Source organism: Microcaecilia unicolor, chromosome 3, assembly GCF_901765095.1.
Source record: "Microcaecilia unicolor chromosome 3, aMicUni1.1, whole genome shotgun sequence".
Classification (NCBI taxonomy): Eukaryota; Metazoa; Chordata; class Amphibia; order Gymnophiona; family Siphonopidae; genus Microcaecilia; species Microcaecilia unicolor.
This window is the reverse complement of record NC_044033.1, coordinates 205,714,933-205,742,512: the sequence shown is the minus strand read 5'-3', so window position 1 is coordinate 205,742,512 and position 27,580 is coordinate 205,714,933. Positions and strand designations below refer to the sequence as shown.

General features: G+C 46.4%; 1 protein-coding gene across 5 annotated transcripts in view; it reads right to left on the bottom strand.

Annotated features, from left to right (window-relative positions):
* COL11A2 (collagen type XI alpha 2 chain) overlaps positions 1–27,580 on the bottom strand; it is a 139,019-nt gene that overhangs the window by 49,614 nt on the left and 61,825 nt on the right. For all 5 annotated transcript variants that reach the window (XM_030197236.1, XM_030197238.1, XM_030197239.1 and 2 more), the window contains 13 exons: positions 26,504–26,590; positions 25,952–26,008; positions 25,714–25,767; positions 22,213–22,266; positions 16,925–16,978; positions 16,423–16,476; positions 16,219–16,272; positions 12,432–12,476; positions 11,726–11,779; positions 11,536–11,580; positions 8,365–8,418; positions 8,214–8,258; positions 5,976–6,029 (listed from right to left, as the gene is read on the bottom strand). In XM_030197236.1, coding sequence (XP_030053096.1) covers positions 5,976–6,029; positions 8,214–8,258; positions 8,365–8,418; positions 11,536–11,580; positions 11,726–11,779; positions 12,432–12,476; positions 16,219–16,272; positions 16,423–16,476; positions 16,925–16,978; positions 22,213–22,266; positions 25,714–25,767; positions 25,952–26,008; positions 26,504–26,590 — 711 coding nt within the window. The remainder of the gene's footprint in view (positions 1–5,975; positions 6,030–8,213; positions 8,259–8,364; positions 8,419–11,535; positions 11,581–11,725; positions 11,780–12,431; positions 12,477–16,218; positions 16,273–16,422; positions 16,477–16,924; positions 16,979–22,212; positions 22,267–25,713; positions 25,768–25,951; positions 26,009–26,503; positions 26,591–27,580) is intronic.

Genomic DNA, 27,580 nt, shown 5'->3' with positions numbered 1-27,580 from the left:
TTAAGATTTCATAAGGAAAGAAGTATTTAATGAAGTGGTTTTGAGATGATTTTGTGTTGTTTTAATCATTGATATTATCTGGTGTTTGTTTTTGATTTGTATGTATGTTATTTAGAGGTGTATTTTCAAAGCACTTAGCTTTGTAAGTCTAAGTGCTTTGAAAATGAGCCCCATAGTAAACTACTGAGAACTGTAGATCATGTAGTCTTTAAATTTTAAATAAATAAATACTCCGGTTAAACATCAGGGCCAATAGCCAGGGCCAGTCTTAGCAATTGTGGAGCCCTGTACAGACCTGTTCAGTGGCCCTCCGTGCCCGCCACCATAAACCATAATTTATCAGAGTTTAAAAGGAGGTTTAGAGGACTTGGAACCCCACCTCACTCCATACCTTGATGTGCATCCAACACGTTTCAATAGAGAGTGGCAGACAGCGGCAGCGATTTTCATATCCCATCAGCTGCCGAGCCCAGACCCTCCTCGCCGCTTCGTCCCGCCCTTGCGGAAGCAGGAAGGGACATCAAAAGGGGGCAGGACGCAGCAGCAAGGAGGCTCTGGGCTCAGCAGCTGACGGAATATGAAAATTGCTGCCGCTGCCTGATGCTCACTGAAATGTGGATGTGCATTAAAGTACGGAGCAGGGAGGTGTTCCGAGACAGGAGGACAGACGTGCCAGAGATGCGGGGCCTCTAGGAACACGGGACCCTGTGCGACTGCCCCTGCCTAAGATCAGTCCTACCAATACCCATCACTGATGCATACATTCAATTCTATAAAGAGATGGGACAGCCTAGGGGCTGACAGCAAAGTTATCTATAGAGTGAGTGGCAAAATTCAGCCGCTCTCTGGATAACTTGTATGATAATGTAGGTATAACTCATGCATTGAATAATACATATATCAACACTATATATATATAAAGTGTAGCACCATCACTGATATCAGGCCCAGGGAGTACGCTTGGTTCAGGTGATTTTTGTGCAGGAGAGGAACCCAGAGGCAGATGGAGGACAAAGGAGAAAGAACAGAGAAGCGAGGAGATCATGAGAGGAGAGACAGTGTAGAAGAAGACAGAGGAGTCAGGAACGGAGCAGAAAGTGGCAGGAAGGGATCCGGGAATGAGAAGAAGAGAGAAAGGAGGGAAGAATGGAAACGCTTCTAATGCGGAGGATTGTGAGGTTTTCTCACACCTGAGGCAGCAATGGTTTCACTAGAGGCAGGTCACGTAAGAATCTGATTGATTTCTTTGACTGGGTGACCAAACAGTTGGACATGGGAGGGACGCTAGATTTGGTGTACTTGGATTTTAGCAAAGCCTTTGACATGGTTCCACACAGACGACTGATAAATAAATTCAGTGCCCTCAGTATGGGACCTAGAGTGACTGACTGGGTCAAAACTAGTTAAGTGGGAGAAGACATAGGTTAGTGGTAAATGGAGCTTGCTCTGAGGAAAAGGATGTTATCAGTGATGTGCCGCAGGGATCGGTCCTCGTGCCGGCCCTTTTTAACATCTTTGTGAGAGACATTGTGGAAGAACTGTATGGTAAGGTCTGTCTCCTTGCGGATGATACCAAACTCTGTAACAGGGTGGACACCCCAGAGGGTGTGGATGGCATGAGGAAGGATCTAGCGAAGCTTGAAGAATAGTCCAAGATTTAATGCTAAGAAATGCAGGGTCATGCACTTGGGTTACAAGAATCCAAGGGCACAGTACCATATCTGGGGTGAAGCCATGGGACCGGACGGGATCCACCCCAGGATATTGAGGGAGCTCAGAGAGGTTTTGGCGGGTCCTCTTAAAGATTTGTTAATATATCCTTGCAGACGGGAAAGGTTCCGAGGGATTGGAGAACGGCGGAGGTGGTCCCTCTTCACAAAAGTGGTGATAGGGAAGAAGCTGGAAACTACAGGCCGGTAAGCCTCACTTCGGTTATTGGAAAAGTAATGGAAGCGATGCTGAAGGAAAGGATAGTGAATTTCCTGGAAGCCAATAAGTTGCACGATCCGAGACAACATGGTTTTACGAAAGGGAAATCGTGCCAAATGAATCTTATTGAGTTCTTTGATTGGGTGACAGGAGAATTGAATCAGGGACGAGCTATGGACGTAATCTACTTAGATTTCAGCAAAGCTTTTGACACGGTTCCCCACAGGAGGCTCTTAAATAAACTGGAGGGGCTGAAGATAGGACCTGAAGTGGTGAACTGGATTAGGAACTGGTTGACGGACAGACGCCAGAGGGTGGTGGTGAATGGAATTCGCTCGGAGGAAGGAAAGGTGAGTAGTGGAGTGCCTCAGGGATGGGTGTTGGGGCCGATTCTGTTCAATATATTTGTGAGTGACATTGCCGAAGGGTTAGAAGGTAAAGTTTGCCTATTTGCGGATGATACTAAGATCTGTAACAGAGTGGACACCCCGGAGAGAGTGGAAAACATGAAAAAGGATCTGAGGAAGCTAGAAGAATGGTCTAAGGTTTGGCAATTAAAATTCAATCAACTAATTAACTATAGGGATTTTTTAACCAACCAGAGTCAGTTTTAATACATAACTACTGAAGACTCCAGAACATATGAAAAAATCTTTTACTTTATTAACAATAAATATCAATCATCCATACAAACCTACATACGCTATAATATCTCACTCAGACATTCACACGCTCCTGCCATCCATCCATATACATAACAATAGTGTACAACTACAAGTGCCTCTCACAAAAATGATACAGCTCATGATAAATCAATACAGTGTACATATACCAGTCTGATACTTATTGATCAACCAATAAGTTCGTCATGAACGCTGGTTCTATGAATAGAAACCTGCGTATAATCTGTATCCATTGTCCTTTGTGTAGCTGAAACAACTTTATAGGTGTTACACCATATACATAAGTAATTGGAATATTCCTCCAGTCACAATGATGTTTCCTATTAAAGACAAATATCACTGGGAATATCCAAACCCACAGATTGTGGAGGCTGGAAACGTGTGTCCAAGTTTGAAAACATCAAATCACCGGTTCCCCGATGCTGATCGGCATTTCGTCTCCTTCCTCAGGAGGAACCATAGCTGTAACAACATTAATAACCGTCACCCTCTACATGCTCTTATTTATTCAAATCTAGTTTTACAAATAAACATTTTAAATAGCACTTACTAATAATACTACATCAGGCTGCACACCGAGTGGTAGTCGGCCGGACTTCCGCCCTGGAATCGCACCACCGGAAACTGTTGTGCGTCAACCGCAATGGAATGTGAATTAAATACCCAGGGGCTCATTGAACAGACGTGCACGTCGATAATTACATCACACCCACTCGACCTCCAAATTGAGGCCGTGCGGTGTTACTGTCCCCCATGTGTAGATGTATCGCTGCTCCAATAGTAATAGACGAGCGCTAATGTCCCCACTTCTATTAGTGGGTACAATCTGCGATAATACTACACATTGGAGCTGTTCAATGGTGTGATTGTGTCGCTGCCAGTGAGACACCAGCGGATTCTCCTTTTTACCTAACCTTAAATTACTGACATGTTCTGCCAATTGATTCTTTAATTGCCTCTTTGTATGGCCTATGTAATATAGTGCACACGGGCACCAAATACAATAAACTACACACTCACTGATACATGTAGTGTTTTGTCTTAAAAAGAATTGTTTATCGCTATGTGGGATATTGATCACGTTGGTGTCCACAGAATAGCAACAATACACACATTTACCACAGGGGGAATGTCTACCCATACTGTTTTGTCGTTTGGAACGTTTGAGCAACTCCCCTATGTTGGCCTGTCGTGCATACGCCACTTTGGGACGTTCCCTGAACTCTGAATGAACAGACAGGACATGCCAGTATCTGTGGATGATTGAAGAGATGCCCACTGCTCTATGTGAAAACGGAATGACACATGCCATTGTGTTACTGGAGGAGACCTGACCTGAATAGAAGTGAGAGGCACTTGTAGTTGTACACTATTGTTATGTATATGGATGGATGGCAGGAGCGTGTGAATGTCTGAGTGAGATATTATAGCATATGTAGGTTTGTATGGATGATTGATATTTATTGTTAATAAAGTAAAAGATTTTTTCATATGTTCTGGAGTCTTCAGTAGTTATGAATTAAAATTCAATGCCAAGAAATGCAAAGTGATGCACTTAGGGATTAGAAATCCACGGGAGATGTATTTGTTAGGCGGGGAGAGTCTGATAGGTACCGGCGGAGAGAGGGATCTTGGGGTGATAGTATCTGAGGATTTGAAGGCGACGAAACAGTGTGACAAGGCAGTGGCCGTAGCTAGAAGGTTGTTAGGCTGTATAGAGAGAGGTGTGACCAGCAGAAGAAAGGGGGTGTTGATGCCCCTGTATAAGTCGTTGGTGAGGCCCCACCTGGAGTATTGTGTTCAGTTTTGGAGGCCGTATCTTGTTAAGGTTGTAAAAAGAATTGAAGCGGTGCAAAGAAAAGCTACGAGAATGGTATGGGATTTGCATTACAAGACGTATGAGGAGAGACTTGCTGAACTAAACATGTATACTCTGGAGGAAAGGAGAAACAGGGGTGATATGATACAGACGTTCAAATATTTGAAAGGTATTAATCCGCAAACGAACCTTTTCCGGAGATGGTAAGGTGGTAGAACGAGAGGACATAAAATGAGATTGAAGGGGGCAGACTCAAGAAAAATGTCAGGAAGTATTTTTTCACAGAGAGAGTAGTGGATGCTTGGAATGCCCTACCGCGGGAGGTGGTGGAAATGAAAACAGTAATGGAATTCAAACATGCGTGGGATAAGCATAAAGGAATCCTGTGCCGAAGGAATGGATCCTCAGGAGCTTAGTCAAGATCGGGAGGCGGGGCTGGTGGTTGGGAGGCGGGGATAGTGCTGAGCAGACTTATGCGGTCTGTGCCAGAGCCAGTGGTGGGCAGCGGGACTGGTGGTTGGGAGGCAGGGATAGTGCTGGACAGACTTGTACGGTCTGTGCCAGAGCCGGTGGTTGGGAGGCAGGGCTGGTGGTTGGGAGGTGAGGATAGTGCTGGGCAGACTTATACGGTCTGTGCCAGAGCCGGTGGTTGGGAGAAGGGGCTGGTGGTTGGGAGGCGGGGATAGTGCTGGGCAGACTTATACGGTCTGTGCCCTGAAGAGCACAGGTACAAATCAAAGTAGGGTATACACAAAAAGCAGCAAATATGAGTTATCTTGTTGGGCAGACTGGATGGACCGTGCAGGTCTTTTTCTGCCATCATCTACTATGTTACTATGTTACTAAGTGCTCCTGTGTACAAAAGAAGAGCGGGACATGGGAGTGATTGTGTCTGATGACCTTAAGGTGACCAAACAGGTAGAAAAGGCGATGCTCAAAGACAGAAAGATGCTTGGGTGCATAAAGAGAGGGATGACCAGCAGGATAAAAGAGGTGATAGTGCCCTTGTATAAATCTCTGTTGAGGCCCCACTTTGAGTACTGCGTGCAATTCTGGAGACTGCACCTACGGAAAGATATAAACAGTATGGAGTCGGTCCAGAGGGCGGCTACAAAATTGGTAAGCGGTCTCCATCATAAAACATATGGGGGACAGGCTACCTCAACATGTATACACTGGAATAGAGGAGGGAGAGAGGGGATATGATAGAGACATTTAAGTACCTCAGTGGCATTAATGTACAGGAGGTAAGTCTTTTCCAAATGAAGGAAAACTCTGGAATGAGAGGGCATAGGATGAAGTTAAGAGGAAACAGGATTAGGAGGAATCTAAGAAAATACTCTTTCACGGAAAGGGTGGTGGATGTGTGGAATGGCCTCCCGGTGAAGGCCGTGGAGACAAAGACTGAGGAGTTAGTGGTTACTGAGGATGGGCAGACTGGATGGGCCATTTGGCCCTTATCTGCCATCATGTTTCTTTGTTTCAAAGAAAGTACAGAGAAATAAGGGATGAGACAGGAAAGGGCACGGGTGGGATTTACTTACAGGAGGACCGTCAGCACCTGGCATACCTGGGAGACCAGGCTTACCATGAGGACCCTGTAAAGGCAGAAAAAAGAAGGTTATTCCAGCATCCAGAGCAGGAAAAGTTCCTTTTAACCCCCTCTGGAAAATATATGATCACTAGCCCAGGTCTCAGGGCAGGTAACTCCTTTTTTACCACTATGGATTCTCAGAAGAAAGTCATTATGCTTTATCATTTTACAGCCTTATGTAAATGGCAAATTCTTCTTGATTCATATGTTAAAGTTTTAATTGATTTGATTTGTTGATTCCTTTTGTATTACAACTTTTATGGATCTACTGCTGGGCTACTGGAAGCCTTTCTGAGATTATTCTATGATAACAAGAGGGGTCTCAGCCATACGCTCAGGCCTTCATGATCAAAAGCAAATGCCGGCGCTAGAGGCTGTTAGCGCCATACTAGTGCCGGTGTTTGCTACCGCCCCATGATAAGAGCCCTTCGAGCGCGTGAAACAACGCGCTCGAGGGCTCTTTGCGCAAGTAGCATGCAAATGCATGCTAAACAGGGCATTAGGTATTCCTCCCTAATGATCAGCAGCCAGAGCGCCAAAGATTGGGTCGCTGGCCGCAGCAAACCCTACGCCAGCTCCGAGCTGGCTTTAGGGTTTGCCGATCATTGGGGAGGAATGGTGAGCCCTGTCCAGCATGTAGTTGCATGCTGGCAGGCCCCCGTTCCCCCCCAAAGCAAACACCAACAGGGGGCCGGAGGTCCGGCGGACCTCTGGTCCCCCCCAGGTTCAGGGAGGGCTGGAGATCCGGTGGGTCTCCAGCCCCCCCAAACCACCTGAAAATAGTAGCGGCCACCGGCCAAATCCTCTCCCACCCTCCCACCCAGCGAGCGACCGGGGGGGGGGCTGGAGGTCCAGTGGACCTCCAGCCCACCCCAACTTCCCCCCCCCAGCATTGTCTGTCCGATCCCTGGTGGTCCAGCGTAAAGGGACAACCCTCCTCCCGGCCCCCCCTACCTTTAGTTGGAGGAGGGACGCAGCCAGCCTCCCTCCTCTTCCTTCTCTTGACGCCGCTGTAAAATGGCGGTGCCCAGCCCCACCCATTGCATCTTGGGATGCGCTGGGCGGGGCTACAGACTATGTAAGGGAGCGATTCCCTTACATGGTCTGTAGCCCTGCCCAGCGCATCCCAAGATGCAATGGGTGGGGCTGGGCGCTGCCATTTTGCGGCGGCATCAAGAGAAGGAAGAGGAGGGAGGCAGGCTGCGTCCCTCCTCCAACTAAAGATAGGGGGGCCGGGAGGGGGGTTGTCCCTTTACACTGGACCACCAGGGATCGGACAGACAACGCTGGGGGGGGAAATTAGGGTGGGCTAGCCCCCCCCCCCCCGTTGCTCGTTGGGTGGGAGGGTGGGAGAGGATTTGGCTGGCGGCCACTACTATTTTCTACTCCTACTATTTTCAGGGGGTTTGGGGGGGCTGAAGACCCACCGGATCTCCAGCCCTCCCTGAACCTGGGGGGGTGGGATCGTCGGGGGGACCGGAGTTCCACCGGACCTCCACCCCCCGTTTTTCCTTACTCGGGGCAGGGGTAGTCAGGGCCTGGTGGTCCCATGGACCTCCAGCCCCTGTGTTTGACAGGTTTAGGCTTTTGACAGCCCAGACCTGTCAAACAAGTGCGGGAGGATTGTGATGAGCGCATGCTCGGCACAATTCGCCCGCACTTCTACCCCATGATCAAAGATAATTGCGCTGCTTAAATTTCCATGCATTATCTCTGATCATCGGTGAGGTAAAGCCTCGTGCTGTTCCAGCGCTATTTTAGAGCGCTGTTTGGAACAGCGTGGGGCTTTTGATCATGAGGGTGCAAGAGACACCATCCCAGTTGGGACACCCAACCCAACCAACTCTACTCCAACAAAAACTTCCAAGATCAGAGAGACCAGCCCAGTTGGGACACCCAGTCTAACAAAACCATCCCAACTAAGTCACCCAACCCAGCCAGAACATCACTCCCAGAGTGACCATCCCCCAATAAAGATACCCAAACCACAGAGACCAACCTAGTCAGGGCACCCAGCCTGGCAAAATTGCTACAACCAGGTCACCCTCTCCAACCAGGACTTGCCAACCAGTACACCCAACCAAAAGAGATCATCCTGAGCAGAGACCAGCGAAACCATCCCAACATTCAGAGACCACCCCAGCAACACAAAAAGGGTAAGATTGGTAATTTATGAAAATACACTTACTTTCTCTCCTGGGGGACCCATAGCGCCTTGAGGACCAGACAAACCCTAAGACAAAATGAATCATAATTATGACAGGAGATGAGAGTGAGTCACTGCATTCTTCCACAGATCAGTGTCTTGCCTGCTTCCCACTTCACACAGAGATACTCACCTGTGTTCCTGGTATTCCCTGCTGACCAGGAGGACCCGGTTCTCCTTGTGGACCCTGTGGAAAGAAAAAAATAACATTAATGAGACACTTCAGGGTAACGAACAGGAAATAAACAACATTATTCCATTACTAGTGGAACCATGCCCATTTATTTATTTATTAGTGTATTTATACCCCACATTATCCCCACAGACATGCAGGCTCAATGTGGCTTACATAAACCAGAGAGAGAGAGAGAACTCGGTGATATCTGATACAAATGAGAATAATAGAGTAGAAGGGCAAGAAAGAAAGAATACTTTACATATAACAGAACAGAAGAATAGGACTAAACAGGATCCACATATGCCAGCTGGCAGAGGCTAGAGTCCTACATTGTTCCCGGTGAAAATGCTTTGGTAAACAGATGTGTTTTCAGCGCCTTGCGAAAGGTAAGGTAGTCTCTCAGACTGGTGATGACTCTAGGAAGTGCATTCCATAGTTGCACGCTGATGAATGGAAAGCTTGACGCTTGACTAGATCCATGCTTACAGCCTTTCCAACTGGTGTAGTGCAAGGTGAGATATAATCTTGAGGACGGGTCAGCATTTCTGGCTGGCAAGTCAATCAAATTCAGCAAGTAACTTGGGGCAACCCCGTGGATGATTTTGTGAACCATGGTGCAAACCTTGAATTCAATGCGCTCTCTGATCGGAAGCCAGTGAAGTTTAACAAGAAGAGGCGTCACGCTATCGAACTGGGCCTTACTGAAGACAAGTCTCGCTGCCATATTTTAAACAGTTTGTAGTTTTCGCAAGACAAAGCCCTTACACCCTGCTAATGTACCACTGCAGTAGTCCGTATGACAAAGCACCAATGATTGTACCATATTTCTAAAGAGTGGTCTCAGGAAGAGGTGGTAGACTCGCTTTAACTTCCACAACATGAGGAACATCTTCTTGGCTTGCGCCTTTGCTTGACTTTCAAATGTTAAATAACAGTCAAATATTACTCCCAAAATTTTCAAACTTTCAGAGATAGGAAGCGTGAGTCTATTAACCACAATAGAAGTGGGGTCATTTCCTCAACAATGAAATGGGCCCTAGGTAGGCTGTCCTGTAAGCTTTTTTTTCTCTCTCCCCTGCCCTCCCCTCCAGCTATTCTTCCCTCCCCTCCCCTCCCATCCATGTCTCGCAATTCTCTCCTCCCCTCGATTTCTACCTGAATGTTCTCTGGCTGGCTGGCGCTGGCTTCCGTTCTGTTCGTAATATCCCTCCTGACGTCAGCTCGCCTCCAGCGTTCCCTTCCCTCACATTGTTCTGCCCTCTGACATCATTACGTTTTGATGCGAAGGCGGGGCAATGAGTGGGAATGGATGTTACGAACCCAGGCATACAGACGTAGAACGTTGGACAGCGTTATGGCAATAGCCTAAACTGCCTGTGACCACTGATCCTTTAAACTTCAATACACATTTCACTCTGTATTACTGTACCTTAGTGGCTGTGACACTGAAGCCACTGTATGTCTCACTGCACATTACTACACTTTTCTGCCTGTGACCCTGTCACTGTGGCCATTATACATTTCACTGTGTATTGCCTGTGACACTGGTGCCTGTGGAGGGGAATTTTATTAAAAGAGACTGGTTTAAGAGGGCAAATGGATGCCTATGTATCTTTTTAAATTACTAATGTAAGCAGCAGAAATTGTGCCCTCCTTGCAGGCAAGAACCTTACACCTGCTTTGGAGCTGGAGTGTAATTTTCCATGCCTACTGCCTCACTGCATGTCACTGCACCTTACTACCTGTGACACTGCAGCTATTGCAGATCTCACTGCATTCTAGTAGAGGTTGACTGAATTTTGGTTTCGGTGTCGACACAGAAACCAACCTGAAATCCAGGTTCAGGTTTTGACTGAAAATGCCCGTGCATTTTCGGTGGAAACCCGAAACTGTAGCCCCCCACAAGCCAGCCTCCCCTCCATTCCTCTGACAGAAAGCACATTCCTCCCCTCCCTGGCTGCCTACCACTGCGCCCTCCTCCTTCCCTCCTGAAAGGCCCTCCCCAGGTCTACCTTGTAAAGGCCCTGGTGGTCATAGCTGCCATTTTGGAATTAGGAATGGTCTGTGCAGGAGCAAGTCAAGATGCTCCTGTCCCAAAGACATCACTAGATAGGGGTGTGCTGGTAAAATTTTAACAACGGGCTCTCTCTCCGGACATAGCCGGCCCTGAAATTTGGGGGGAGGGGGGAATACATGCCTCTCTCTCCCCTCCCTTGTGCGGGCACACTAGGCATACCTTTACCGAGCCCCACCAGCCAATAAATGGACTGCCACCATTCTCTGCTGCTTGTTTCTGGCTCTGAGCAGCATGATGGAACCTTCTTGCACTTGCATGAAAAGTCCCAGCCTGATGCTCAGTCAGAAACAAGGAGCAGGGAGCAGCAGCAGTCTATTTACTTGGCTGGTGGGGCCAGCATCACTGCCAGCAAAGTAAAAGAGAATTCAGGAGGGGGACCAAGCCTACATTTTGGGAGTCAGTTGTTAGAATAGCCATGGGGAGGCCTACTTTAACAACCGGCTCCCAAAATTCTTAAAAACTTAACAAACGGCTCTCGCGAGCCCGTGAGAGCCTGCTCCAGCACACCACTAGACAACCAGGGCATTTACAGGGAAGGGCCTATGGAGGGGGGAGGAGGGAGGACAGGTGCACTGCAGAGGGTGGGCCACAGTTTCAGCTGCAGTTACAGTTCCAGCCAAAGCCAAGTTGCAGATTTAAACTGCAGATTCGGTTTCGGCCAGAACCAAAACCACTGTATCTGCTGCATGCCTGACTCTCTGCTACTACTTCCTATTGCCATTGAACCATTACTGCAACCGTCACATGCCTCACTGCACATTAGTGTACCCTAATGCCTGTAATACTGCACCTGTTGAATGTCACTGTACCCTATTGCCTGTGACACTGTAGCTTTCACGTCTCACTGTATTCTACTGCCTGTGTCACTGCAACCATTGCATGTCTCACATGGACTACTACACCCTACTGCCTGTAACCTGTCACTGCAATTGTGACATGACGGACCAAGAATGTTTCATGAATCTTGGGAGGAAGGATTTCAGAAAGATGGGGGAGAAGTGGGAGGGGTGGAAGGGTGGAGAGAGGAAGGGAAATATTGGATGACATACCAAGTTTCCTTTAGGACCTGGAGGGCCATCAACTCCACGGACCCCCTGAGAAGAGAATGAGACACACATGAAGTCGCGTACATCATGCATACAACCAGGGATCATACTTATAGAAATACATCCTACACGGAAACATCAATCACCTAAATCGACATTATCTAGCCAGGGTATCGGTGAAGGAGATACTTACGGGAGATCCAGGAACCCCAGGTGGCCCCTTTGGACCTAGCAAACCTCTGGCACCCTGATGATAAAAGGAGAGAAGAGTAGAGTCAACAGCAGCACAACATAGATATAAAGCCAGCCTGTGTCAGGGACAGAATTAGAAAAGGTTCAGGGAAGGGTGACTAAAATGATTAAGGGGATGGAATTCATATTATATGAGGGAAGGCTGAAGAGGTTAGGGCTCTTCAGCTTAGAAAAGAGACAGCTGAGGGGGAATATGATAGAGGTCTATAAAATCCTAAGTGGAGTAGAATAAGGTAAATGTGAATTGATTATTTCAAGAAGTACAAAGACTGGACACTCAATGAAGTTATATGGTAATACTTTTAAAATAAATAGGAGGAAATATTTCTTCATTCAACAAATAGTGAAGCTCTGGAACTCATTGCTAGAGGATGTGGTAACAGTGATTAGCATAGCTGGGTTTAAAAAAAAAAAGGGTTGGACAAGTTCCTGGAGGAAAAGTCCATAGTTGGCTATTGAGATAGACATGGGGGAAGCCACTACTTATCCCTGAGATTGGTAGCATGGAATTTTGCTACTCTTTGGGATTCATCCAGGTATTTATGACCTGGATTGTCCACTGTTAGAAGCAGGATACTGGGCTAGATGGACCATTGGTCTGACCCAGTATGGCTATTCTTATGTTCTTAAGTGATAAAGAAACGCACTGATTCACCAGGAAGTCCTCGTGGTCCCTCCTCACCGTCATCTCCCTGGGAAGAAAGAAGAGGGAGAGAAGATTAGAAAAACCAAGACAGAGACCCAACAAGCTCATTGTCCCAGTGCTCTGTTCCACTACCCCAATGACTAAGGAGCAGAGGATGCTGAGTCCATTACACCAGCCCTGCCCTTCCCCATCTGGTATCCTACAAATCAACAGAACATTATACAGTCAGCACAGAGGAACCACCCCTCCCCCATGGCACTTTTATTTGAAAATTAACCGTGTATACAAAGCAGTTAATAAACAACAATGCAATGTTTCCACTCCCAAATTCAGCACATCCCCTTGTTTCCCTGACAAAACAAGGCCAAACCCCTCCCATCCCCAAAACCTAACCATAAAAATCCAGAACTTGCAAGAGGAGGTCTTGTGTCTTATAACTTCCCCTTTCATAGCCCATTAACTTGCCCCTCAATCGTCTTCCACATCACCACCCTCTCGTCCTCACTACCTCTGAACAACATTTCAAAAGTGTACAGGGGTGTGACAAAACAGTGGGTTTTCAGGTCTGTGAATTGTAACCCAAAGATTTAAAGAAAAAATTAAATGACACAACCAACTACCGCCCAGTAGCGTCTATATCTACGATAGTCAAACTGATGGAAAGTATGGTAACCAAACAACTTACCGATTACTTAAACAAATTCACAATATTACATGAATCACAGTCTGGATTTCGATCCAACCATAGCACGGAAACAGTGCTAGTCACTCTCCTAGCCAAATTCAAACAAATGATTGCAACAGGAAATAATGTGCTTCTCCTACAGTTTGACATGTCCAGCGCGTTTGACATGGTCAGTCACCAAATACTATCGAACATCCTACAGTACTTCGGGATTGGAGGAAATGTACTCAGATGGTTTAACAGCTTCCTAACCACAAGAACATATCGTGATATCTAACTCAAAAACATCATCACCATGGAAACCAGAATGAGGAGTACCACAAGGATCACTGCTCTCACCAACCCTTTTCAACTTAATGATGACACCATTAGCTAAGTCGTTATCCAACCAAGGACTTAACCCATACATCTATGCAGACGATGTCACGATTTACATCCCGTTGAAACACGACTTAGCCGAAATCACAAACAAAATCAATCACAGTCTCCACATAATGAACTCATGGGTGGATGCATTCCAACTAAAGCTTAATGCAGAAAAGACACAATGTCTTATTATCTCATCACAATTTAACACGAACAAACCCACCACCATAAACACCTCAGACTACACCCTCCATATCTCAGACAGTCTGAAAATTCTTGGAGTTACAATTGATCGAAATCTCACACTCGAAAGCCATGCGAAAAACATAGCAAAGAAAATGTTCCACTCAATGTGGAAACTAAAAAGAATCAAACCTTTCTTCCCAAGGGAAACATTCCGCAGCCTAGTGCAATCAATGGTACTAAGCCACCTAGATTACTGTAATGCCATTTATGCAGGATGCAAAGAGCAAATCATCAAGAAGCTTCAAACTGCCCAAAATACAGCAGCCAGACTCATATTTTGAAAAGCAAAATACAAAAGTGCCAAACCCCTAAGAGAAAAACTACACTGGCTCCCACTAAAAGAATGAATTGCGTTCAAAGTCTGCACCCTGGTCCACAAAATCGTTCACTGTGAAGCCCCGAGCTATATGTCAGACCTCATAGACCTGCCAACTAGGAACACAATCAGATCAGCCAGAACATTCCTGAATCTCCATTACCCCAGCTGTGAAGGACTTAAATATAAATCCACATATGCATCCAGCTTCTCATACATAGGCACGCAACTATGGAACGCACTACCGAAGGCCATAAAAACCATGCATGACCTTACTATCTTCCGAAAACTACTGAAAACTGAACTATTCAAGAAGGCATATCACAACGTTCCATCCTAACCACAGACTTTAGATGAACTAGACAAAACCACACCCCTACACCTGAATAACAACCACATGACTACTAATGAAAATTACGCAATACACACTACCACTTTATTTCTCATGTCAGAAATGAACTCTCTATAGCTGACTATCCAACCTATGTTATATTTACTCTATCACTCAGGAACCTTTATGTAATACCATAAAGTATTATACTTTATCATGCATGCACCTTATGTAATATCACTTGTAAGTCTCTACCTGGAAATGGCGATTGCCATTAAGGCATAATGTAAGCCACATTGAGCCTGCAAATTGGTGGGAAAATGTGGGATACAAATGCTACAAATAAATAAATAAATAATAATTTTATGAAAATGCATTTATTTTAACTGACAAGCAGATGGTGCTTGTTTTCAGTTTTAAAGCTGTTGCAGGAAAGATTACTTTCTCTTTTCCAATTTAGCCTTGAGAAAAGGGGAACTTGCAGTACCATTGGCCAGATACTTTCAAAGGTTGATGCTCTGGGCTCTGATTGGTTCTGGACTTCAAATCTAGCCTGGAGGTACTGGATCTTTCTTTAATCTCAGTGTAGAGACACAAAGGAGAAACATCTTTGTCCAGAGATCCTGTTCAAGACTTGTCAACAGTTGATTTCCTGAACTCCCCAGGTAGTAAAAAGTGTTAGATAGCTTTAATGTTGATCCTTGTTTTGGTTATCTGTTATTGCACCCTGTACTTTTCCATCTATCTGATTTTTCAAACGTTCACTGTTCAAATTTTTCTTGATAATAAATCAGTTCATTTATTAGCCCTGTTTGTTCTAGACTGATTAAGAATCCTGGTTTGTGTTTTGGGTCTTGGGTGCTTTCTAGAAACTGTGGGACCCCTGGAGTTGGCCCCAGTGTCCTAGAAATCACCAGGGAATAACTTGAGAGTGGGAAACTAGCCCAGAGGCAAGTGAGACCCAGCTGGTGGGAGGAGAGTGCTAGTATAGAGCACGAGACCAGGTGCAGGCGAGTCTGGGCAGTGCTGGGCAGACCCTTCAGGTGGCCACAGGGTAACCCCAGGTGGGTGCTAGGCATTTCGTGACAAGGTGTATCAACCACCTCATCAACCACACTTCACCTCACAACCCCATGGCACTTTTATATAAATTGTAAAACACAAAGGACAGTGTTGCTGGAGATGTCACTGTTCACTGCCAGAACTGCAGTTCAGGTGGCCTGTTTTTCTACCCCTTGTTAGTTTATCTACTCTCCCTTATCTCTCTTCTGTATAAATGTGATGCACACTGCTTAGGTATCTGCACCTATGGTAACCCCAATATGCATGTAACCGCTAAGCTGTATATGTAACTGTCATGTACACTGCTTAGATATCTGTCTGTAAACCACTTCATTGCCTATGTAAAGGCCTTTAGCGGTATACCAAATGTAAGTAAATAATTAAAAAAGATGTATACAGTATTTCTTTTTTCATAAGAGATACTGCTACCAGCATGCACAGACTTCTCCCTTGTCCTTCTCCAGCCAGTTATCTGTGGTCTTAAAGGGTTCGGTGTGGAGATCGTCCACTTCTGATGATGTCATCCCCATGCATCATGATCTTTTGACTTGACCTGCCCAGAATCTAGTGCAGTGAGGGTCCTTTTCTGATAAGGCCATTTTTATGCACTATGGCCCTTCAACCTGACCTTTATAGAATCTCATGCCCACTTCTGATGATGTCATCCTGATGTACCGCTTCCTCTCTTCTCATTGTGTCCCTTCACTCATACCGTTTGGCAGATTAGTCTTGCTCAATGGATGTAGACAAAGAACTAAAAAAACATAAAATCAATGACTCACCCTCTCTCCGTCCTCTCCAGGGGGACCGGGGAGGCCCTGGGCTCCAGGCTCACCCTGAGAACAATCACAGGAATAGATTGTTAATTGAAGCTCGGGATCTGATAACTTGGTCTCTTCAGAGGGTCCAATGTCTCTCAGTCTTAATTTGCAGTCCCTCAGGGGTTAGGTATAAGGAATATGAAAAGGTGCATATGGGGTACTTACCCGGTGACCTTTGTCCCCTGGAAGGCCAGGCAGTCCATCAAAACCTCGGTCTCCCTGTGAAAGAGAAACAGGAAAAATGTCAGCCAGATCACAAACTTTTCAGAGGGAGAGACAGAGCTCCTAGACCTTAGCCCTTGATTACTCCTGGAGTGGAGAAGTAGCCTAGTGGTTAGTGCAGTGGCCTGAGAACCTGGGGAACTGGGTTCGATTCCCACTGCAACTCCTTGTGACTCTGGGTAACTCACTTAATCCTCCATTGCCCCAGGTACAAATAAGTACCTGTAAACCACTTTGATTATAACCACAGAAAGGTGGTATATCAAGTTCCATTCCCTTCCCTTTCCTTTCTCAAAGGAAATGAGACAGAGACTCCAGATCAGTCTCTCCTCATAGAGACCCAGTATCACAGGCAAAATGAATACTTGGGCCTCAACTCTCAAAGCAGGAATCTTAGAATAGATCAGAATAAGGTTTAATTGCTAAAAGAAGCTGCTTTTGTTACCTTAGAGCCAAATTCACCAGGAAGACCTCGAGCCCCATCTGCTCCTGATCGACCCTGAGAAAGAGACACAGAAATTAAAACCTACAATAAGGCTAGAAATGCAATCATATTTGACACAACAGAGCTTGGGAATTGTATTTATTATCCCTTATTTCCACATTAAATTTTAATTATCAACACACTGACAAACTTTCTGTAATCTTAGAATAAAAAGAAATAACCATACTCACACAATAACACAATACACAATACACACTCACTTACCGATATACACCACAATAACAAACACACCAATACACATTTACACAATAACACAAACATCAATACATGCACACCAGTATCTACACACACATGATAACACAAACATCAATATACACATATACAATAACAAAAACACCGATACATAATCACACTAGTGCAACAATAACACAAAGACTAATACATACACATATGATGACAAAACAATGCATATTCACACCAACAACACAAATATCAGTACATATACACCAAAACACACACACAGACCACATTACTGTCAAGGTATGCACAAAAATAAACCATTTGGAGACACTGCCCATGAAAGAAACTAATACACACTCACATGATAACAAAAACACCAGTACACATTCATATACCAATATACACATGAACACCAATGCACATACAAACAAGATACACACACACAGTAACACAACCGCTCATATAGACACACACACACAGCAGTACACACTCAATTGTACATATGCTTGTTTGTCAAGTTTGTAAATCTGGTTTCTTTGTTCTTCGACAGCTGCGATCCATTCAACGGTATTTCGATCACAACTCTTTTCACGTACTTATTCTCTTCCTACTGACTACAAGACTTGATTACTGCAACGTTGTGTATCTTGGTTGCAGTCACTCTATTTTAAAGAAATTACAATCTCTCCAAAATATACCTTTGCCGTGCTCACCGTTTCAATCACATCTCCCCTGGCTCCCGATTAAGCAACATATTCTTTTCAAGCTGCTCATGCTCACTCTCAAGGCATTCAGGACTCGTTTCCCACCTTATTTATTTTCCCCCACAATCCCTTATTCTCTGCACCGTGTCCTTCATTCGTTAAATAATCATAGACTTTTTCTATCAGGTCCGAAACATGCATCCCTGGGCCTTGAATCTACCAATCTACCAGACACCAAGCGTTCTTTTATGGTGCTCCAGCTCTATGGAATTCCTTGCCTCTCATCATCCGTTCCGAATTTTCCTTTAATAATTTTAAATTCATGGTCAAAACCTGGCTGTTCCAACAAGTCTTCCTGACTGCAGTTGTGATGTTTTTCTTTATTTTTGAAGTAGCCCTTATCCTCCTTCCTTAACCCTCTTCCCTGTCCACCCCCCCCCCCCCCCCCCCCACACACACACACCTTTTTACCCTCCCCCCTATTCTAACCCTGTATTAATGTTTTCTTGCATTGTGGCTAGTATTTGTGTTCGTATCTACTCTTTCCTGTCCAACATTGTATTTCCTTTTCCTTTTTTTGTGCATATATTTTAATACTAGTAAAAGAGGCTCATTTCATAGAGGAATGAAATGGGCGCTAGCAAGGTTCCACACCCCCCTCCCTACCTCCCTCCCTCTCTCCCTGTCTGTCGTCCAAGTTCCATGGCCTCCCCTCCCTCCCCCACTCTGTCCCTCTCTGTCGTCTGAGTTCCAGCCCCCCTCCCTCCGTCTCCTCCGAGTTCCAGGCCCCCCTCCCCTGCCCTTCAAGTTCCTCGGCCCCCTCCCCTTCCAGCTGCAGGATGCCCTCTTCCCCTTCAAGTTGCAGGACACCCCCTCCCTCCCTCCACTCCCCTCCAAGTTCCACACCCCCTCTCTCCTCCGAGTTTAACGCCCCCGTGCCTCCCTCCCTCGAAGTGCAAGCAGGACCTGTCCTCCGGCAGCCCCTCGCCTTCCTGCGTGCCGGCTCTAATTTAAAAATTGTTACCTCGGCGTCTGGCGTGAGCATTGAAGGCGAGCGGTGCTACAGACTGCCTTCCCATCTGTCTGAGCTCTGCCTCTGGTCTCGCCCTCATTTCCTGTTTCCGAAAGGGCGGGACCAGAGGCAGAGCTCAGACAGATGGGAAGGCAGTCTGTAGCACCGCTCGCCTTCAATGCTCACGCCGGACGCCGAGGTAACAATTTTTAAATTAGAGCCGGCACGCAGGAAGGTGAGGGGCTGCCGGAGGACACGTCCTGCTTGCACTTCGAGGGAGGGAGGCAGGGAGGCGTTGAACTCGGAGGAGAGGGGGGGTGTGGAAGTCGGAGGGGAGTGGAAGGAGGGAGGGAGGGAGGGGGTGTCCTGCAATTTGAAGGGGAGGGGGGTCGTCCTGCAACAGGAAAGGGAGAACGGGGGGGGGACGATTGTTTACTCACCTCCGGTGCCTGCTGCTGGGTTCCCTTCCCTCTCACTTCCCATTGGTCCGCCCTGTGACAACATCCCCATGGCGGACCAATAGGAACTGTGTTACGAACCCAGGCAGCCAGATGGATGTGCAGAGGTGCAAATTATTATATAGGATTTTTTTTGTATACCGCTTTGAACTGCTCACCAGCAAAGGCGGCATATCAAGCCTAAATAAATAAATACTAAAATTTATATACTAGCACTGAAATAGATATCAATGCAGTTATCAGTAGTACACACCCTCTCCCCTTTACACTATGGGGTTAACATTGAAAGAATTTATGCAGTTAACTGCATAAATCTCCAGGAGTGACAATTTCAGGTCATTGGCACATTACTTTTGGCTGGTCTTCGAGATGAGGGAGAGGTTGGAGGCGTCTAGGAGTTGGGTTAAAAGATAAACAGACAAATGCCAGTGTCCAGTATTATCTGCTTATCATTATCTGTTTACGTAGGACCACATATTCTAATGCATATTCAAGGTCCGACTTGAACAGTGAACATAGCTGAAAATCCAGCATAAAGATACACGGAAAAGACATTCTCTTATCATTACTACCCGACTCCTATAACAGTGCTAGTCGCTTCCAGTCCTCGAGGGCCATAAATAGGTCACATGTTCAAGACACTAATAAATATGCATGGCATAGACTTATACGCAAATCTTCCGCAAACTACTGAAGACCCATCTCTTTAATAAGGCATACCACAAAGATCAACAAATGTGAACATACACCACTCCTCCACATATATTCAGAACTGTCTTATAATATCTGCTTGTTATATTATTATCATGTTCTATCATTATCATGTTACCCATGATTCTTCTGTAACACTAAATATCTATTTTCTAATATATCTTCACCATTCATGATGTATTGTAAGCCACATTGAGCCTGCAAAAAGGTGGGAAAATGTGGGATACAAATGCAATAAATAAATAAATAAAACATGGTCTAAATGGTCTAAATGGGATGGCGTTGGAGGTGGGGCAGGGGTGCAACTCCAGTGTTTAGGTGGTCAGAATGATATTTAGCTAATCAGTAAGTGTGGCTGTATAAATTTACATGTTGCAATAGGAACCCTAAATATCTTTGGCCAAATGTCTCCAAGACCTTAAAAAAGTAAATTTGGCAACCACAGTCTCCTCCCAACTGGTTCTGATTTTTAAAGCAGGGCGATCACGGGTCTTGCGTTCCTCCCAGCTCCAATTTGAAAAATGACAATCCCGGACCTCCTCCGTCCCATCTACTGAAAAAGTCCAGTTTCATCCTCCCACCCAGGACCTTCAAACTGAGGCCATGTTGAATAACTGGGCAGGAAGAATTAGCCTTTTACCTCAGATGAGCTCAGCTCCAGTGACGTGGAGGGGCATAATCGAACGGCGCCAGCCATCTATACGGGCGGCCATCTATATGGCCGGCGCCGGAAAGAGCTGTCCCCGACCGTATTATCGAAAAAGATGGCCGCCCATCTTTTGTTTCAATAATACGGTTGGGGCCGGCCAAATGTCAGATGACATAAGTTAGACTAGATTTGGCCGGATTTGAGATGGCCGGCATTGGTTTTCGCCGATAATGGAAACTGAAGCTGGCCATCTCAAACCCAGCCAAATCCAAGGCATTTGGTCATGGGAGGGGCCAGCATTTGTAGTGCACTGGCCCCCCTCACATGCCAGGACACCAACCGAGCACCCTAGGGGGCACTGCAGTGGACTTCATTAATTGCTCCCAGGTACATAGCTCCCTTACCTTGGGTGTTGAGCCCCCCAAAACTGTACACCGCTACTATAGCCCTTATGGGTGAAGGGGGGCAACTACATGTGGGTACAGTGGGTTTCGGGTGGGTTTTGAAGGGTTCACATTTACCACCACAAGTGTAACAGTAGGGGGGAGATGGGCCTGGGTCCGCCTGCCTGAAGTGCACTGCAGTACCCCCTAAAACGGCTCCAGGGACCTGCATACTGCTGTCAAGGAGCTGGGTATGACATTTCAGGCTGGCATAGAGGCTGGCAAAAAAATGTTTTTGGTTTTTAGGGTGGGAGGGGGTTGGTGACCACTGGGGGAATACGGGGAGGTTATCCCCGATTCCCTCCAGTGGTCATCTGGTGAGTTGGGGCACCTTTTTGAGGCTTGGTCCTAAAAATAAATGAACCAAGTAAAGTCGGCCAAATGCTCATCAGTGCCGACTTTCTTTTTTCCATTATCGGCTGAATCTGGCCATCTCGTAAGCACGCCCCCGTCCCGGCTTCGCTACACTGCCAACACGCCCCCTTGAACTTTCGCCAGCTCCGCGACAGAAAGCAGTTGAAGTCGGCCAAAATCGGCTTTGATTATACCGATTTGGCCGGCTTTAGGAGATGGCCGGCCATCTCCCAATTTGTGTTGGAAGATGGCCGGCCTTCTTGTTTGAAAATAAGCAGGATATTAACATAGTAGATGACGGCAGAGAAAGACCTGTACGGTCCATTCAGTCTGCCCAACAAGATAAACTCATACGTGCTACTTTATTGTATACCTGACCTTGATTTGTATCTGCCATTTTCAGGGCACAGACCATAGAAGTTTGCCCAGCACTAGCCCCGCCTCCCACCTCCGGCTCTGCCAGCCAATCTCCGCTAAGTGACATTCTGACAATATGAGGTATGGTCACAGCAATGCTGAAGAAAAGTAACCAACCCAGTCATTAGAATCCTGGACACATAGATATTTGCTATTGTTTGACTAGAATTTTATACCAGTATTTTATTTATTTATTTATTTATTTTACTGTCATTTATATTGGTACTACAGTCATTGTGAATCAATAGATTTATCCACAGTACAGTCACTCACAGGGAGCAAACAGACAAATATACTTACCCTCTTGCCGGGCTTCCCTGGAGGACCAGAAAGACCATGCGGACCTCGGGGACCCTAAGGAAGGAAGGAAGGGCGAGACTGAAGAAACTCATGGAAATCTTTGCAATAAAACACAGTATGGAGAAAGAAAATTGACCAGTGTCTGATTGGAAGGGAATGGGACATATCGGGAATACTTTTATAACAGGAAGCCTATGTGAGAAGTCTTAAAAGGCCCCTACCTTATGCACAATATCCACCTCCTATAGAAACCTCCATTTCTTACTGGACAATCAAGACTTGGGAGAGCTTTCCACAACAATGACTAATCATAGTCTAACTTATTATTGGATACGGCAAAAACAGCAACTCTTGCAGTCACACAAACAGGGCCGCCGAGAGACTGGGCCGGGCCCGGGACAAGGCCGCCCCCGGGCCCGCCCCCACTACCACCCCCCAGGTTGTCGCCGCCCCCCCCTGAGGGGGGCCCGGCGCCACAGTCCCACCCGCCTCCGCCACCGGGCCGGGCCCCTTCCATCCGAACCTCCGCCAGCATAATTGCTGTCTTCTGACTCCTGCGTGCGCGGCCCACACAGCGCACTCCTCTCAGCTGATCTTCGCTGTACTCTGCAGGGCTTCTGTGCGTCTGATGTCCTGCACGTGCAAGACGTCAGATGCACAGAAGCCCTGCAGAGTACAGCGAAGATCAGCTGAGAGGAGCGCGTCTGTGTGGGCCACGCACGCCGGAGTCAGAACAGAAGACAGCACTTCTGCTGGCGGGGGTTCGGGTGGAAGGGGCCCCCGGTGGTGGGTGGAGTTGCGGCGCCGGGCCCCCCTTGGAGACCCGGGCCCCAGGAATTTTGTCCCCCCCCCCCCCCCCCCCCGTCCCCCCCCTCTCGGCGGCCCTGCACACAAACAAATTAAACACAGCAAGGGTGACAAAAGATTGAACAGCAGACGATGTCCAATATATTGTGGCTTTATTATGACATCCGAGACTCAACAGAAGTCGTGTTTTGGCCAAAAAAAAATGTGGATGCTTGAACTCTCAAGAGTACAAATTGAAAACTTTGTACTCTTGAGAGTTCAAGCATCCACGGTTTTTTGGTTTTGTTTTATTTTTTTGTTAGAAGCGAGCAGCAAGGTATTAGACATCACCTCATTTTACTAAGGCTAGCTAAGAATCCTATACATCCAACAGAAGACTCCTGAAGAAGGCCTTCTTTGGTCGGAACACAACTCGTGTCGACTCTCGGATGTTGTAATAAAGCCACAATATATTGGACATCGTCTGCCGTTCAATCTTTTGTCACCCTGACTGTGTTTGATTTGCTGGCTTATCGGTGCTCATATGTCATCATAAGTCCAGTTTTTTACAAAAAAATAAATTGAATGAACTTTCAAATTTTTTAAACTAAATACACTTATCTTAAATTATTTTCAGCTGTCCATTGACAAGATATCATGGTTTCATGATGACACCTGCATCATGGAAATTTCCTCTATCAGTTGGTGTTTTATTCTACCTCATAGTCCATGTGAAAGAGTGGGTGGTACCAGGCAGGGTTTCTTAAGGATATCCCTCACTGGGGCTGAACTGAGCTACCTTAAGGCAGGGAATAAGCTTAGCTAGACTGTCTGGCCAAGAGGGCGGGGCTCAAGCAGAGAGCAGGAAGTTAAAAGCTCTCAGTAGAACAGGCAAGGAGGCCCCTAGCAAGGATTCTCCCAGGGTGTTCTGGATTGGCTGCAATACCTGAAAGGAGTGGCCCTAGCTCAGATGCCTAGATTGAAACCACAATATATCATCCCATCCCCTTTCCCTTTTCCTTGTGCCCTGTGTTGTAAGAAGCCTCAAGTCTGTGCCACCAGGGATTGTAACTGAACAATGCCAAGGTAGGCCAATTATCCCTTGGCTATCTGTACTATGAAGCCATGTCTGGGACAGACTATTGGAACTGCTATTATGCCTGAGAATGCTTATTGCAGATTGAAGTGTGGAGCCACGTCAGGGACAGGCTACTGGAACTGTGACTGTGCTTAAAGAGACTTTAGTAGCAGTACCAAGCTTGTGAGGAAACTAGGCTGGCTATTTCCTTTTGTGTATATAAAGTGCAACCAGCCACTAATCCACGCTACCACAGTCCAGTAAATGTGCAACCTAGACTCTGCCTATGCTTACGTTGCAACTATACATTACCGGGGATATTCGCGTAGATATAGAATAGGGCCTAGGCACAATATTGGCCCTTTTATGCCTACATGCTATATACTATGCATATATTTGGTGTGTGATTTCTATAGAGAACCGCCCTCAGACTCCCCAATCCTATAGTATTAGCACCTAAACGTAAGTGCTAAAATTATAGAAATACTAACCCTTACACATGTGTCTGTTACAGTTTGCACATATGTGCTAGGTGGTAATTCAACAACCTTAGGGGTAGAAATTTGGCCACTGGTGGTCAGGGTATTTTTGTTCGACAATTACTTTATACCCCGATATTCAATGCCAGGCCATTGAATATCGGGCATACACCGCTGAATAAAACCTAGCCGGATAAGTACAATATACAATACCCCTATGTTTCATGCAGGGGCGTAACTACGTGGGGCCACGGGGGTATGGGCCCCCGTAGATTTGGCCCTGGCCCCCCCTGCTGATGACCCTCTCGACCCCCCTTCCCGCCGTCACCGCCGGGTACCCCGCCAGCCAAAGTCCTCTTCTCCGGCGTTGCTGGCTGATCTGAAACAGAACGAAGCCTTGCAGATCAGCCAGCAGCGCCAAAGAAGAGGACTTCGGCTGGTGGGGGTTGGGGTCCCCCCACCAGCAAAGGTACCCGACGTCGACGGTGGTGGAGGGTTGGTGGCGGCGGGAAGGGGGGGTCAAAAGGGTTGGCGCCGGGGCAGGTCAAAGTTGGTGGTGGCAGGGGAGGGGTCGGTGGCGCCAGGGGGGCTAAAATGTGCCCCCTCACCTCGGGCTCTGGACCCCCCTCCCACCGAAGTCTGGTTACGTCCCTGGTTTCATGTGGTCCTATTATGCAGTTCCCTTAGCCGGTTAAGTGCTAAATATCCCTTAGAGCGCCACAAAATAGCTGGTTTTGGCTTCGGTGCTAACTGGGCATTTTCAGTTGCACCATCCAGGTAAGTGCAGTGAATATGCCTGGTCAGCCCTGGATAAGTGATTTAAATATTGACCCCTTAGTGCACATGCAAATGCAAGAGGGTGTTCCTATGGGCGGGGCATGGGCAGCTCTCACATTTATATGCATATGTTATAGAAGACTGTAATTTACGCAGTAAAGTGCCGCATTTAGGTAACCACGTGTACGTACGCCTGCTAGAGACCTACGTGAGCATAGAAGCGTTGCACCGACTTACACCAGTGTTTTCTAATGGTATCTGGGCACCAGATGCCATTATAAAATTCATGCTTAGCACGCTGCATCCTGGCACCTATCTTTTGGTACCCTGTATAGAATTACTCTCTTAATGTCTCTAGGGTGCTGCCGTAGACCCTCTTACCTGGGGTCCCAGGTCACCAGCCTCTCCCTTCAGCCCCGGACCTCCTGGATGCCCCTGAAATGAGACAGTGGAACACCATAGGGTCAGTGTGAGTCAGCGTTACAGAGGTCTCATCTCTGATTGGTTGAAACTCAAGACCACAGAACATGGTTAAACTTCATGGACAGAGAATTCAGTATCCCACAGTTCCTTGTGGAAATTTGGCTTTGAAGTACTGGTACATCTCAGTAATACTCACCACAGGTCCCGATCGGCCAGTGAATCCCATGGGCCCCGGAGGGCCACGCAGGGCCAGCTGAGAAGAAAAAAGTAGATGAGCTGAATGATATTCTCAACTCTTTATTGTATAACTTTTACAGAAAAATATCTACTACGGATCTGCATCATAGCTGATGCCATAAAATAAAGAAATTGTATCTCAATATGGGCTCTTATGGCAGTGGTCCTCACACTGTTAGTCATGACCCCCAAATGATATCACAAAATTGTCTAGTGAGATCAGAAGAGGGTCCTAGTAGAATTTTTAAGCTGAGCATAGTTCTATTTTCATTTAGGCGGAGAGGGGGAAAGTGACCTTATGGGAGGTGGGGAATAAATCAGACTGATAAATGAGACTGTCAGGCACCAGCCAATCAGTAGATTTCTGTGGGTTACATCTGTGACACACAGAAACTCCTCCTTCTCTTATTCTGTCTGTGACACAAAGAGTCCCCACCTTGTGTCTATGACATACATTGCACCCCCTCTTCCCCCACCCCCCCCACACACACACCAGAAACTAGGGTCTTACCCTGGCCTGCTGCAGAATAGCCTGGGCCTGGGCCTCTTGATGTGACACCGCTGGTCCCTTGTCTCCTCCACTGCTCCCAAACCGGAACTGAAAGGAACAAAGTGAAAATTTAATGCCAAAAAGTAAACTGAAACACGAGTGTGCAGCAGTGTGTCTGCACAGCTTCAAAATGTACTCACGTGAAAATATGTACTTAAAGTACAGTCTGTGTGAATCTGTTATTTATACCACATAGAGTTTTGGTATCAGTGCCAGGATCAGCCCCAGCAGTTCTAGACCCCTGGAGACTCTTTTTTGTCCCCTCATGTTATAGGTAACTCTACTAGTAGCACCCATGTATTCTAAACCAACCATATCCTCTCAGGTTCTAGGTATCCCTGCAAACATGATCTCTTCACTTCCAGAATATCAGGTATTTGGTATCCTTTCAGGTTCTAGATAGCGCTATTTGCATCTCTTCAGTTCTATATGTCATAGAGCATAGAAAAATGTAGGCAGATAAAGACCATATAGCTTTTCCAGTCTGCCAAGCCATACCATCTACTCTCCCTATCACTCTCTTAGAGATCCTATGTACTTATCCCAAGCTGTCTTGAATTCAGATATTGTTTTCGCCTCCACCATTTCCACCAGGAGGTCATTCCACAAATTTACCATCCTTTCTGTGAAGAAGTATTTCCTCATGTCACTTCTGAGTCTATAGCTTTTCACCTTCATCCTATGCCCCCTTGTTCCAGAACTTCCTTTCAATTGAAAGAGACTCGCTTCCTGTGCATTTATGCTGCATAGGTATTTAAAAGTCTCTATCATATTTTCCCTCTCCCACCTTTCTTCCAAAGTATACATATTGAGCTGTTTAGGACTGTCCCCATATGCTTTATGACAAAGACCATAGACCATTTTAGTACATAAGCACTGCCACGATGGGAAAAGACCAAAGGTCCATCAAGCCCAGCACTCTGTCTCCGACAGCAGCCAATCCAGGCCCCAAGAACCTGCCCTCTGGACCGATTCCATCCTGTTTATATATTTTTAAAGGTGTGGTCTCCAGAATTGTACACAATATTCTAAATGAGG